We start from the raw sequence: 16193 nt of genomic DNA, 5'->3' as shown, positions 1-16193 counted from the left end.
TCATTTGATAATAGTTTAAGTAATGTCCCTTACCTACATAAATTGCTAATACCAATTAAGTTAAAAATATACTTGTTACAAAAAGCTAGAAACAACCCCCCCCTACACAAAAAATAAATATGAAAAACCCAAATTTCCAATGGTATTAATTATGCTACCATCTGCAAATGGTGATTCCCCCACAGGTTTGGAACCCCTAGCATACCAGATAGTTTAAAAAAGAATTGTATGATAAGCTCTTAAAAATTATTTTCAATGACTCACATTGTGAAAGATAACCACAAAGTTAATTAATTGTCAGAAAATTAAGAATCATATTGCAAATTGAAGCAAGAAAATTACTGTATTAAAAAAAAATTAACTTTGGAAAACAAAAAAAAAAACAAGTTTATTTTTATTATATCAAAATCAAAGTGTATACAAGTCAATTAAGTCTGGACTGCCTCCACTTCATCTTCTTCTTCATCAGAATCCACTTGTTCATTTTTATAACCTGGCACATAGTCTTCAACTTTCACTAGAAATTGTTCCAAAGATGGTGGAGCCACAACAGTAATGGAGGAAATAAATGGACCTATTGACAAATTGTGTAAAGATAAATTAAAGTTATCTGAAAATGCAAAATGCGGTGGCTGAATGATTAAGCACTTGGCTTCCTAGTCAGGGATCCTGGGTTCAGATGAAGACTGGGATTTTTAGGGCGCCCTTGAGTCCACCCAACTCTAATGGGTGCCCTGACTTTAGTTAGGGAAAGTAAATGCAGTTGGTCACTGTACTGACCACATGACACCCTGCTTGTTAACCATTGGTCAAGAATCATAGAGATGGCAAGGTCTTTTAAGGGAACTTTACTTTACTAAACAACACCACTAAAGTGTTTTAGAAGCCTACGATGTACATCTTCAGAGTAATACAGGTTCCCCAGGTTATTCTCAGATTATGGTATAAAAGGTTTAGTATCCAAAGTAAATAATATTTTTTGAAATGCCATAGGCAGACTTTGATTTTTCAAAATGGCTTTCAAAATGTATATACCGGTACTCAAAATAGTAGACAGTAAATTTCGGTATGATTTTGACCTAATATTGTGTATGTATGTGTTTTGTCAAAAAAAGTAAACTTTATGGCCACATCACAAGGTCTGCAGGGGTTGCAAAGACCTTCCTTCAGAGAACAGTACCAAGAAGAAAATTATTTGTACTCGAGTAAACATTTTTTTACAGAACATATGGCTGAAGGGTAGAGAACACTTCTTATCAATCTTAAAGTGTTAACAGGATTTCACTCATAAAGTGAGAACACCCCAGAACTCAATGAGATACTCAATGCTGGAAACTTTGTGAACCTCACCAATGTTATTGTTTTTCTCTCATGCTATGTTTCTCTCTCGATAGGGAAATACTTTTTAGTTCATCATTGCTACAAAAGTTTAGACGGCATCTCATTCTGTTAAATTTCTTTCAATGCTAATAAAATCTGGAAGTTAAAATTCTGTTAAAGGTACATAAACTTTAAGCTCACCAAAATGAGGGTTACAAGGTCAAATCTAGGCATATAACTCAAGCTTTATGTTTGTCATGCCCTAAAGTCGAAAATTCTCCCCCATGTTAGGGGATTGTATCAAAGCCAAGTGTGCATGCTATAGTAGCATGAAGATGAACAATTAAAAAAAAAAAAGGATAAGATAAATATGTGAACGATTGAACACATTACAATCTTATCCTTCACTGCCATACCACATGGTCAGAAAGACTCAACTTTGAAAAATAAAAAACATTAACTCCAGAGCTCATAATAATGGTAAAAAAAAAAAAGGAAAGGTGGGTTTAAATCTAATAAGAGTTGCAAGGTCTTCAAATTTCTTACAATAATTATAACTAAAACAACTCAATTGAGATTAACATTTGGAATGTGGCTGGGAAGACAAATTATTATTTCATTAATCAAACAACTTAATGAATGACATACAAACTATACATTTAAACAGATGGAAAAATTGTCTGATATTTACCCAGAGCAACACTTTTATGTTTACATATATGGTCAATGTAAGCTTTAAAATTGGCTGCTAATTCTTCTGTGGGCTGTTCCAGCTGTTGATCAGACATTATATTTCATTAGACATCATGGTCATATAGAGTCTATCAGAGTATAAACCTGTTCCATTAACATATAAAATGCTTGAACAAATATACTTAATGCAACATTTAGTGATGACATTTCTGTTTGATTTAAGACATACTTTTATTGAGCCAGAAGGAAAAGAGAATATTTTAAGTTAACCTGGTGCAAAAACATCTTTAAAATATTATGCTGACTACCAGTGTGATTAGTTTCAGACTTAAGCATTTACAAAAGAGTGTAGGCTATTGAAATGCTTTAACTAATGCTATAATAATAATTTTAAAAAATGTCCCTATTTACCATTCCAAGTGGAACTTGCAAGCGTCCTAAAGCATCAGTAATTTTTTGTGATTCATAAGTGTAGCCATAATAATACAAATCCCACATAGCTTGCAAGTCACTACTTAGAGTACCTAGTGGAATACAAAAACATTGATCATTACATATATATTATATACACATAGTATACACGATTGAGTTCTGTCCACATGTAATATAATAGAACAATAGTTTTATTAATAAGATGAAACTGAGAAAAAGTTTTAAAATTGGCAGATACAAATAGTATAACTGTCATAAAAAAAAAATGAAATTTGAATCTAACAATTTTTTTAAAGAATGTTTAGGCTTCACTGCACAATAGACTTTCAATTATTTGTGATTATTTTAAAATACTAAAGCATGTATTAAGTTTTAATAACTACAACTGAAACATGTAGGCCTACCTTTAGCTCTCTGTGGAAAACGTTCTCTGAAGTAAGAACGAATAGGTAACAACTCTGTTGCACAATCAGGTGTAGCCAACACATGTTCAAAATCTGAAGGATTGATCACCCCATTGTTGATCTATAGGTGAACAAAAAAAAAGTTTAAATATATGGGCTAAAACATACAGAACACTTTGTTGAAAGAAAAAAAGGGGGAACAATTCAGTTTTGCCTTCAAACTCAAGCTTGAAAATGCTTTAATGAGCTCTTATGTGTTTTAAAGGCATTTAAAGAAATGACCGTGAACATAAAGATTTACTTTTCTTTCTTTATGTTGGAAACCAATCTCTGTTAGTATTGGCATTCGAAAACTACATCTCATCAGTTTAGTCACCCTATCCTCAGTTTGCAGCTTTTAATACAGTTTGTAATGATTTAAATTTTTTTTTTAAATACGGGGTAAGACATTGAAATACAATGAAAATAAAAAGCAAATGTGTAACTGCTGTTTAGAAACCATATAAGTCATTGAATGCAACATGCTATGGAAGTTAAAAAATATTTTACCATTTTAATAATATCTGCTGGAGTTCCAAAGTGCTTTGGTCCTAATGATTCTGCCAAGTTTAAGTTTTCCTCTGTCTAGAAAAAAGACCACACTTAGCTAATCTAAAAACAAATACACATTAATAGGACTTAACATGGAACATATAATAGCAACTCTAATTTACCAAGGTTTAATTATCTTACATGCCATGTTTATTCATAATTTGTTTCAACAAACTCCATTTATGTTTCATCAGTTTTATTACTACCACTGCTACATTTAATGCATTAATGTTGTGCTAGAGAGAGATAGATGCTTTTTTTTTTTTTTTTAGAGACGGAGGTAGATGCTACACTGCTACCTGGTTGTTGCCAGGCGATGATGCCCAGTAGGTGTCTATGGTTTGAATTCTCCTTGGGGCTTACCTTTGTTTCCCCATATTTTCTTCACCTTCTTCTCTCAATAACCTTGACATCTTAGTGCTGCTATTAGATGTTACATGTCATGGTTATTCATAATATCTTTCAGCACTAAAAGCTTCGAACTTCATTTATGTTTCATTAATAGGACAACTCATGCCATAATAAACTACATAATCATGTGTAACAAAATGAATGAAAAATAAGCAAGAAACAGATATATTTACATCATCAATAGCAAGATGTAATAATAGCCTATTGGTTGTGTGATGTATATAAGAGCTACAGAAGCTGTAGATTTAGTAAGTCTGAAACTAGTATCAATTGTTGTTTGACATACTAGTACAAAAGAATGAATGGCTGCCTGGTCATATTGCTATGCCCTTTAGACTATCATCACAATGACCCTGAGTTCAAACCTTGCCCACTTCCATCCCTGCTGCCTTGCATAAGGTTAGGGATCAAATGCAATAATCTTCATTTCTGAAGAAATGTCTAAAACTTACTAAGAATGCACAGTAAGTTAATTTAATTTCTACTTTCAATTTTGATATTAAAATTCAATTGGGCCATTTGACTAGATGTTTGGAGATAAATTGTCTTTTTTTCACTATTCATGGATATACTGAAGAGAGTTTTTTTTAAACTGACTTCTGTGACATTCAACTTCACAGCATATGAAATATAAAAAAAAATGAATGAAAAAATTACCTTGCAAAAAATTAAAATATCAGGTGGAGATCCAAATGGAAATTCATATGGTAATCTTACTGTTGAACGAATAGGGCTAATGAATTTTGTCTGCAGAGAAAAAAATAACAATATATAACCCTATTTATTTATCAATCATTCATATTTTTAAACCTATAAGTTTTCTGTAACAATTGTAATTATGAAATATTTCAGAATTCAAAGTCTAAAGTCATACCGATTTTTTTGTGGTACAATTTAATTTCATGTCAAGATATACAATTCCTTTTAAGTTGTTTAACATTGATGGCTGTGCAAAGGCTTTGTGTCTTTTGATTGTTTCTTCAATAGAAAAATGTTGCTTTGGAAACAATTTTGTGATCCATACATTATCAATGGGCTTTTCTGCAATGATTGAACTAGTTTCTTCAACCCCTTCACTCAACACTCTGTATCAAATAACATTTCAAAATAAAATATAAAATCAAATAGTTCAATCAACAAACAAACAAACAGTATAAAATCAAATAGCCCAATCAACAAACAAACAAACAATATAAAATCAAATAGCCCAATCAACAAACAAACAGATCCAATGTTTACGAGCATCATTTATTTAATAACATCTGCCATGATTAACATTCAATTAGAATAGCTTCTGTTTTTACGAAAGACATATAACATGTGCATGTTAATTAGAGACTAACTCTGCAAAATTATTGTTTTTCTTGATTCAGTATTCCATTTTTGTTCTAATGGCGAATTTGTATGAATTTGACCTAGCTTAAGTAATACAAAAATGTGCCTTAATGTTTGTATCTTTCTGAGTATTTTATTATGCTGTTTTTATACTTGTAAGTTATGGTTTAGCATTTTATGTGTATTGCTTTTTAATTTTTAATATTTGCTCTGGATCATCTCTAATTTGAGTGATTTTACTAACCAAATATGAATATTAAATTCCTATAAATGAATAAAGTAACTCCTTACTAAAAGACTGATAACATGCATGAATAAAGTAAATCCTTACTAAAAGACTGATAACATGCATGAATAAAGTAACTCCTTACTAAAAGACTGATAACACGTATGAATAAAGTAACTCCTTACTAAAAGACTGATAACATGCATGAATAAAGTAAATCCTTACTAAAAGACTGATAACATGCATGAATAAAGTAACTCCTTACTAAAAGACTGATAACATGTATGAATAAAGTAAATCCTTACTAAAAGACTGATAACATGCATGAATAAAGTAACTCCTTACTAAAAGACTGATAACATGTATGAATAAAGTAACTCCTTACTAAAAGACTGATAACATGCATGAATAAAGTAAATCCTTACTAAAAGACTGATAACATGTATGAATAAAGTAACTCCTTACTAAAAGACTGATAACATGCATGAATAAAGTAAATCCTTACTAAAAGACTGATAACATGCATGAATAAAGTAACTCCTTACTAAAAGACTGATAACATGTATGAATAAAGTAAATCCTTACTAAAAGACTGATAACATGTATGAATAAAGTAACTCCTTACTAAAAGACTGATAACATGTATGAATAAAGTAAATCCTTACTAAAAGACTGATAACATGCATGAATAAAGTAACTCCTTACTAAAAGACTGATAACATGCATGAATAAAGTAATTCCTTACTAAAAGACTGATAACATGTATGAATAAAGTAACTCCTTACTAAAAGACTGATAACATGCATGAATAAAGTAACTCCTTACTAAAAGACTGATAACATGCATGAATAAAGTAAATCCTTACTAAAAGACTGATAACATGCATGAATAAAATAACTCCTTACTAAAAGACTGATAACATGCATGAATAAAGTAAATCCTTACTAAAAGACTGATAACATGTATGAATAAAGTAAATCCTTACTAAAAGACTGATAACATGTATGAATAAAGTAAATCCTTACTAAAAGACTGATAACATGTATGAATAAAGTAAATCCTTACTAAAAGACTGATAACATGTATGAATAAAGTAACTCCTTACTAAAAGACTGATAACATGTATGAATAAAGTAACTCCTTACTAAAAGACTGATAACATGTATGAATAAAGTAAATCCTTACTAAAAGACTGATAACATGTATGAATAAAGTAAATCCTTACTAAAAGACTGATAACATGTATGAATAAAGTAACTCCTTACTAAAAGACTGATAACATGTATGAATAAAGTAACTCCTTACTAAAAGACTGATAACATGTATGAATAAAGTAACTCCTTACTAAAAGACTGATAACATGTATGAATAAAGTAAATCCTTACTAAAAGACTGATAACATGTATGAATAAAGTAAATCCTTACTAAAAGACTGATAACATGTATGAATAAAGTAACTCCTTACTAAAAGACTGATAACATGTATGAATAAAGTAAATCCTTACTAAAAGACTGATAACATGTATGAATAAAGTAACTCCTTACTAAAAGACTGATAACATGTATGAATAAAGTAAATCCTTACTAAAAGACTGATAACATGTATGAATAAAGTAAATCCTTACTAAAAGACTGATAACATGTATGAATAAAGTAACTCCTTACTAAAAGACTGATAACATGTATGAATAAAGTAAATCCTTACTAAAAGACTGATAACATGTATGAATAAAGTAACTCCTTACTAAAAGACTGATAACATGTATGAATAAAGTAAATCCTTACTAAAAGACTGATAACATGTATGAATAAAGTAAATCCTTACTAAAAGACTGATAACATGTATGAATAAAGTAACTCCTTACTAAAAGACTGATAACATGTATGAATAAAGTAAATCCTTACTAAAAGACTGATAACATGTATGAATAAAGTAACTCCTTACTAAAAGACTGATAACATGTATGAATAAAGTAAATCCTTACTAAAAGACTGATAACATGTATGAATAAAGTAAATCCTTACTAAAAGACTGATAACATGTATGAATAAAGTAACTCCTTACTAAAAGACTGATAACATGTATGAATAAAGTAAATCCTTACTAAAAGACTGATAACATGTATGAATAAAGTAACTCCTTACTAAAAGACTGATAACATGTATGAATAAAGTAAATCCTTACTAAAAGACTGATAACAAATAAAAAAAAAAAAAAAGAAAGAATCAAGCAAAAAAATTATTTGAAAAATGGGAAAATAATAAATAAAAAAAATGGATAGATCTCATGAAGAACAATAATGAGGAGTACTGACCATCAGTTAATTCGACAGTAATATAGTAGATACATAACTGAATTTTTCTTTCTTAAATAAACTAATAGATATGACATCTGAAATTGTTACTTTTTTTTGGTATTTTTTGGAGTAAATTTTTCCTCTTTCTTGACATCTACATTTGGGGCTTTAACTCGTTGTTTATTATTTTTGTGTCTCACTTGGGTAACAGCTGGGTAGAGGGCTGTTAAAAATTTGGTTGAACCATCATTTGAATAGTTGGCTGGTAACAGCTTTGACAGAGTTGATTTCAAACCTAAAATAAAAATTTAATTCTGAGCAATAAGACAAATTTTTAAAAATTAAACTGTCTTGAATAGTTAGGACAATATAGAATTTAAAATACACAAAAACAAATGAATAAAATTATGAACAGGCAACATCATAAACATGTTGTTTGAGTTTCGTTTTCAGAACATTTCAGATACATTTAAGAACATCGGAGTGCAGCAGTATATAAAATTTTATAAAAATAAATAAATAAAAATTTATAAAATGTCAAAACTAGATTTAAGACTTGTTAACCTGATCTGTTTAATGTGTGTGTCCGTGGCGTCACCAGGGTCGGTGGGGTTAGCTCAGAGTGTCACCCCCCCCCACCCCCCCGAGCCATCAACTTTATCTAAACTTTTCCCAGTAGAAACTATCGTTAATCCTTTTTGTTGAACCATACATTTAATTTATTATTTACTTTTTTGCACAAATGTAAAATGAGTGGCAATTCTTTTTTAAAATCCCATTGTTTAAGACATTTAAAAATAGTTTTGCATATTTTACAATGTATATTTATTAACATTACCTAAATATGTTTCCTTTGTAAGACTTATAGACAGAAAAAAGTATAACATTATGCTGTGTTATTCAAACTTTGACTACCACCTAAAGGAGAAAATGTACTTTGCCCCTCCCTTAGTCATCTATTTGTCTTGGGGAATACTTAAAGATCCTGCAGCGATGTCCGGGCGCCAAGCATGTTTCAGCATTTCTGAGCTTCATAAACTCATTCTCATTAACTCAATGAGTGCGGAGCGTCTATCCCATAGACGTTCATACGCTACCTTTGTTTCGTTGCATTTTTAAATTAAACTTTTTAACTAACAACAGTGGAACTATTTTTACTTCATCCTTTGTTTACATAGAAATTAGAAGCTTTTGGCTTTATTTAGACATTTATTTTTACTTTTTTTATGATGTAAAAAAAAACGTCGCCATGACTTCACTAGTCCAAGACACACCCACAATGTTTACTACTGAAGAAACTTTATAATTATTCTAAAATTTATCACAAATAAATAGTAATAATGAAGAATTTGATCTAGATATAGAGATTAGATCCAGGTAAGTCTAAATTTAGCTTATTTATATCTATATTATTAGTATTTAGATCTAAATCTATTATTGTCCGTGGGCTAGGTGTAGAGTGTAGATCGAAATTGACTAGATCTAAGCTTTTATCTCTAGATTTAGACTCTAGATCTAGATATATCTCTAGATCTAAGCTTATGATAAATAAAAAGAGAGGAAATGGTAGATTTACATCAAATAATCATCCACTGTGGGCATTTTTTTGCCCATTTTCTTTTTTTTTTTAGTATTGTTTATCTGTAAAAATCTACAACATCATGGTTATGCTTGTCCAAGACACACCCACAATGTTTACTACTGAAGAAGCTTCATTATTGTTTTATTTATACTTCTATGACATCACATTTCTTTTTGAAAAAGATGTCAATAGTCTAATTTGATGTTTCAACAGTAATGCAAAGATCAAAATCTATATTTAGGTCTCAGAAGTTCTAAAGCTGGCATCCATTTTTTTTTTTGAGGGTCATATTATTTAGATTATAATTTGTATCTTATATTTAAATAGATAGATGTTTACATTTTCACATTCTCCATTCATTTACCTTTACTTTGATACCAAATATGTTACTATAGCTTCATTGGTACTTGAATAATAAATTTTTGTTTTAGGAATGTTTGGAACATTTTCTTTTTTTTCCAAAAAAGTAGCATTTTTTAAAAAAACAAAACACTGCACTCAATGAGTTAAGTCTAGCTTGTACAAGTACAATTTCTAGTAGTACCTAGCTAGGCAGTTTGAGATTGGTTAGTGGAATAGATGGAAAAGTCAGAAAGGGTATCTATTTTTTCACAAGTTTTTTCACATACAACATGTGTTGGAAGTGAAACAAAAAAGTGCATACATAGTAGCAATATTTGAATATAGCAGTCCTATTGCAAACTTTAAAATAAAAAAGTTTAAGTAATAATAAGGAAAGCTGATCAAACCTCTATACAAATCATTACTGCTCAAACTTTGTGCATTAATTATAAAAATTAAAGCATAAAAAAAGATGGCGAATAGATAACTGATAAGGCATCATATGATAAAGCTTAACTTGATCATACAAAGTATAAAATATAAGATTCTAGAATACAATAATGATAGATCTAGACCTAGACTGTCACACTCTAGTCTCTACACTGACTAGATCTACACAGTCACTCATATTTAATAAAGTTGAATGAACTGAAACTATGATAGTATAGTACTACTAGATTTAGATCTAGGTCTAGTGAAAGTGTGAAAGCCAGACATTTTCACACTATACAAGTATACAATACTAGATCTAGTAACTAGACTTTACTAGAACAACTAGACTATTATTAAGTACTAGTCAACCGGCGGCGTAGCATACGCCTCTGTTTTGCAGGGCCATCATAGGGCACCACAACCTATGCAACTGCAGTGGGCTCTGCACTGTCATTCTAGGTGAAATTAAACCATTTTATAACTTATAACAGATTTTTTATATATTTTTTAAAAAGTCTTGGAAATCTCTGGAAATTATTAAAATCTTTTGAAAACTCATACAAATGTCATGAAATATATATAGAAGACAAAAATTGTAATTTTGGGGTGTCATTCAACATGGACAACGCCAATCCTACATGGGATAAAAAAAAAACGACATTATCACATATATGTAGAATCTCATGAAAGAAGCTTCTTGCGCCTCAAACTAATGAATTATTACTTGAGGTCAACAATTCTTAAAGATTGATTGAAACATTTGGTAATTCTTGCTATTGAGCATGATCTATGTAGAAAACAGAATTTTTAGGATATATAATGTATGACTTAGCTACACGCAAGGCTCTTGTAGTAATTCTTTGCGTATTAAAATACTAGATCTACAATTAAATATCTTATTTAATAAGTAGATCTATCGTCTACGAAACTCAATTCCAACTTTTTAACTTTTTGAGCGGGGGTGTGTCTCGCCGGCTTACTGAGCGAGACGCTCTCATCTTACTTGTTCCATGTCAACCAATGTTAAGCCAAAGACACAAAAAAAATTCATAACTTTCTAACTATTAAACATAAAGTCATTTATATAATTTAAACACCATTGGCGTCATTGGAAAGTTCTTTCAAAGTATTTTAATGATGTACTAACGAAAAATTGTTTTTTCAAAGATAATTTTTTTTTTCGCCTCCCTAGCCACAGGAATTTCACCTCCCTAAACTCTAAACTGACTGTCACTATGTGACTGGAGTGTAGTGTAGCCGAATAGACTGAATAGTATTTAATAAATGTTTTTTTAAAAGTATAAATTATAATTATATTATTTTTTTATTATAACTTAAAAAAAAAGTTTATTTTAAGTAATATATAATAATAATATATTATTATAATATAATAATTAGGTTTGCCGACCACCATGTTGTTTGTTAAGCATATTTATCTCCCTTACCTATATTGAACTTTCTATAACTTTTTTTAAAGAGAGTTTTTGTTCTTATGCTGTCAACTTATGATTTTTTAAGTGTATTTACTGAAATGAAGGTCTAAATAAAATGTTATTAATAAATTGATGAACTTGTTGTTTCTTCTTTTTTTCTACTTATGAAATTATTAATTAAAAAATATATGTTAACAATTAGATCTATAATTAATATAAAACAAATATGCATGAATTAAATGAAATGAAACACGCATCTAGATATACATGTTATGTTTAATTATTATTATTTTTTGAACAAAATTATGCATTATGACTTAGTGATCTTTTGAGAGCAATGACAATAAATGATATAGATCTAGTACGGGAAACTTATTACTATAAGAAATAATACTTTTATGTTTATCTGTTGATGATTAAGACTACAGTTAGATCTATACATTTCTAACGAATTTTAAGCGCTCTCTATTTTCGTAAAATCACACCACGAAGAGAAAGAATTTTATGAAGCTGACACATATCAGTGTCCCTTTCTCTTTCGCCGTGAGGTCTTCTGAGTGGAGTCTACTGTCTACCAGAGATTGTTTGGCGTGTGTTTTATGATCAGATAGGACTAATGTCTGTGTTTATAACTCTTACCACTACCTCTGGCTCCACATCTCTTGGAGGGAGGATAGGTCGAGTGTAACTAGATCACGAACGTCTTTGTTAAACGTTACGTAGCACCTGTTAAACTATCATGTTTCACAATCTGAAATTTACTTTGCGTAGAGTGGGGAACAAAAGCCAATGTATAAAGAAACAGATAAGAAGCATATACACTACTATTTAGATAATTTATGCATCTTTACTTTCGGAGTTCATTAAAAAAAAACCTCCTCACCTATTACACTAAATTTGTTTAAGATGTGTAGTTGGGGGGGGGGGGTTTAGCGACTCCACCTACCAACCCTTCTCTTCACATGGATCCACTAGCGCCCATGTATTACATTCCGTTACGGAGTCCAAAGCAAGTTTTCTCTCCCGCCGTACCATACAGGTGGCGATTTTCTCCGTTTATTCTTACGTACCTTTAAACCCTCGCTGCGCCGGCCGTCACACGCGATCTTTGTCTTTACGGCAGAACTAGGTGTGATGTAACATCACCTTCCCCTGCTCAGAGCTTCGCCGGCGCCGTGGTCATATTAGGTCATCTACTGCTAGGATCGCTGGTATGCTCATAAAGGGAGAAGGGCAAGGTACGGTGTTTTACTTGGTCAAAATTTATCCTTCTTCGCTTTCTTTGCCGGTTCGTTTCACCGACATGCAGTTCAACTGAGGTCTAGTCGGATGAGACTAAGACTGAAACGTGACGCAACATAACGATGTCACGATCAAAACTCTCTTGGTTGTATCCTATAATTTCGGCCAGCTTCTACAGATAGTTATGTACGACAAAAACTCCCGTGGTTGGATCATATCGTGTTGGCCGACAGTCTATAAGTAGTTACATCAAGAAGTAGTTACGTATGACAAATACACTCTGATTGTCATATAGTCTAGTCCCCCTCCCCTATTTGGTCCACAGAAGTAGTGGCATAGTATTTTATCTTGAAGCTCTTTCATCTCATTAAAGAGATTTGATAAAGCCTTTGATTTTCATCGCCCCATCCCTATTTGGAGCCATCACAAGGTTACTAACTGTGATGCCATTGTAACATTTCCCGAATCTGTTATAAAAGGAGTTCCCTTCCACTCTTCAGTCCTATCATTACTTTCTCTACCTTGTTGTAGATATTGCTTGTTCTTATATTGTGCATTGTTTTTCATTCAATATGATTATAAGTTACCGTACATAATAAGAGAAGGATAAAGAACTTGTACTTATAGCTACCATATTTTTTTTTTTAACTGCAGCATATGGAGCTGATGAAAAAAGATACAACATGGGCCACAACTGCAGAAATGCTTGCAGCTGCTACACTACTGCAAAGAGACATCTATACATTCTCACCAAACCACAACAAAACAAAATACTCATGGCTATTATTAAAACCTTTATTTCATGATGCAAACACATACATACTATCTCACACAGACAACCATATATGCTGCAACATAACACTATTGCATACAAATGGTAATCACTTTGATGTGGTTGTACCACAAGAGGCCACATGTAACTGTTTTTTGCCAAATCCACTGCTTGGAGTATGATGCTTTAGCCTAAATTTTTAAGTGTTGATTATTATTTCATCTTACAATCTATTCAGATTAGATCTATTTGGCTATTTGATTTTTTTTCTTGCATGCTTTTAATATCATAAATAACATTTAATGTCTATTATTTTCATGTATTTAAAGTCAGGGTACCGGTATCTATTTATTTAATTACTTTTATTTTGCCAATAAAAGATATTTTGTTAGGCTTAGAGTTATTTTTTTATTTTTCTATTAATTTTTTTGTCTGTTGTTATTACTTTAACTACATGATTTTAATTTCGATTTTTAGTTATTTTTCAAAGTACAAAAGATTGTTTGCAGTTTAAATGAATTTTAATATTAGATCTAATAGCTGCTAGAAAGAAAGACAAAGCAGCAACAGAAAAAAGTTGGCAAGTAATTCAAGGGAGATAGTCTAGTACTAAGCCTTAAAACCAAAATGGCGTATTTCCAATGACAATATATGGTAATAAGAAATAAAACTTAAAAATATATATTTTAAAAACTATTTATCTCAGAGGAAATCAAATTACATATTTGTAATCTGCATTTTTTTCTGCATATTCTGAAAATATAACAGAAACCTGATTTAGCGTTTCTAGTGTCGTATACTAATACCCTAGATAGATTAACAGATAGAATTTTATATTATATATTAAATATAATAATAATAGATTCTAATTAATTCTAGATAGATTAACAGAGATAGAATTTATAGATTAAATAGATACTAGAATAATGTAAAAATAAAAGATAAGAGATGAAGGAAAAACCACAAAAGAGAGGACATGTCTTTCTTTTGCAGGACTTCTGGTAAGCATACTAAATCAAGAATAAGTTGTCTAGATTATCTATAGTTAGATCTAGATCTAATCTAGATCTACATACCAGGATTTGTTATGATAGACTTAGTGAAGGACGCTGCCATTTTGACTATGGACTAGTACTGCATAAACAGTAAATAAACTATTTTAGAATTAACATTTTCGCCATATTTTAAACAAATTTAAATATTTATATCGTTTTATTGTTATTGAAGACAAAGAATATATTTTAATTAATTGAATAAAAAAAAATGTATCGAGAAAAATAATCTTTTTAACCAATAGAAATATATCAGCCATATTTTTTTTTTGATGTAAAAAATGAAGAGCTGACAGCTGACCGGTGACATTAGTAACCATTGCTAACATACGATCATTTTTTGGTGTCTACAATTTATAAATGAAGGTAGAGATACTAGATCTCATTGGCATGCTGTTTAAAAAATTGTCTACTTAAGCATCTTATTAAAAAATTGAAACCCAAGATTTAGATCTATCAGGTCTAGATTACCCTATTTCAATTTGTAAAACATTACTTCCCCTTGATTTAGAAATTTAGATTTTAGATCTAGATCTAGATCTAGATTTTGTAACTCACTTTCAGTATCAATATTTTATATTCTAGATCTATATCTAGTCTAATTCTCGATAGATCTAGTCTAGATAAATTGTAACCTTACGTTTATGTTTTTATAAATAAAATTTAATAATTGTAAGAAAGATTGAATCTCTTTTTATATTTAGATCTAAGAATTAAATTTAAAAAAATATGTTTTAACCACATAAATCTATATAATATTTATTTCTAATCTATAAGTTAAGTATAACTTAGTATATTCCCTATATTTGATTATAATTAAAATCAACTATAATTTAGTATAATAATAATGGCTATAATGCTATATAGTATATAGAAATATAAATGTATTAATTTATATAGAGTCTTAGAGTTCTGTTACAAATAAAATTATTTTAATTAATATTTATTAATAACATTCGACATTTGGCTGATTTGGCATGATTTGCTTGCTTGTGAAGGCTTGATTTACAATTTAATACAATTTGAATTGATCTGCATAGAGATAGATTAGGCCTACATTTGTGATTGTTACCACAGGCACAGATCACCATAAAAACTCATTTGACACATTGTAACATTTTAATGATTGTTAGACTTTAGAATCTAGAATCACAAGAAATCTAGATTTCTAGATAGGATGACTTCCTTTTCGTGAGGAAGATCTATGATCTATGTGCTTTGGACTATCGTTCAGTGGCATTGAAGGTCTCGGGTTTGACCCTGCTCACTGTCATCCTGCAGAAGGTGTTATTAAATGCATGCCTAAACTCAATTTTTGTTCTTCAGTTATTTGCTGCTCTATGGTTGAAATAGTTGGTATATAAAATGTTTATTTTGCCTAGAAGACTTTTTCATCCATCAATAACATTACAACGCTTTCCCACCCCCACAACAAACTTTATTTGTCCTAAAATTTTATAAGACCCCTTTTTCTCTTTCATCCTTCAATCGTAAGGCGACAACCCCCCCCCCCCCCCCCCAATATGTATGCACAAACACTTCTTAGGCCCATCAGTTGTAGCTGTCTTGTCTGCTTGCAATATTACACCCCCACGTACACAGATTACACACAATATTTTTTAATGAAAT

General features: G+C 30.4%; 1 protein-coding gene across 1 annotated transcript; it reads right to left on the bottom strand.

The window, feature by feature from the left end:
* Positions 1 to 368: 368 nt before the first annotated feature.
* LOC106066840 (39S ribosomal protein L1, mitochondrial-like) lies at positions 369 to 14742 on the bottom strand. The gene is made up of 9 exons (XM_013225964.2): positions 14589 to 14742; positions 7818 to 8004; positions 4726 to 4936; positions 4509 to 4598; positions 3399 to 3473; positions 2850 to 2970; positions 2425 to 2537; positions 2012 to 2093; positions 369 to 574 (listed from the first exon to the last, which is right to left on the bottom strand). Exons 1-9 carry the CDS (start codon positions 14626 to 14628, stop codon positions 429 to 431), a joined length of 1065 nt encoding a protein of 354 aa, XP_013081418.2. The 5' UTR covers positions 14629 to 14742; the 3' UTR covers positions 369 to 428.
* Between the last annotated feature and the right edge of the window lie 1451 nt (positions 14743 to 16193).

This window comes from Biomphalaria glabrata, chromosome 2 (assembly GCF_947242115.1).
Source record: "Biomphalaria glabrata chromosome 2, xgBioGlab47.1, whole genome shotgun sequence".
In the NCBI taxonomy this organism is placed as follows: domain Eukaryota; kingdom Metazoa; phylum Mollusca; class Gastropoda; family Planorbidae; genus Biomphalaria; species Biomphalaria glabrata.
Note: the sequence above shows the minus strand (reverse complement) of the source record. Positions and strands in the feature narration are given on the sequence as shown.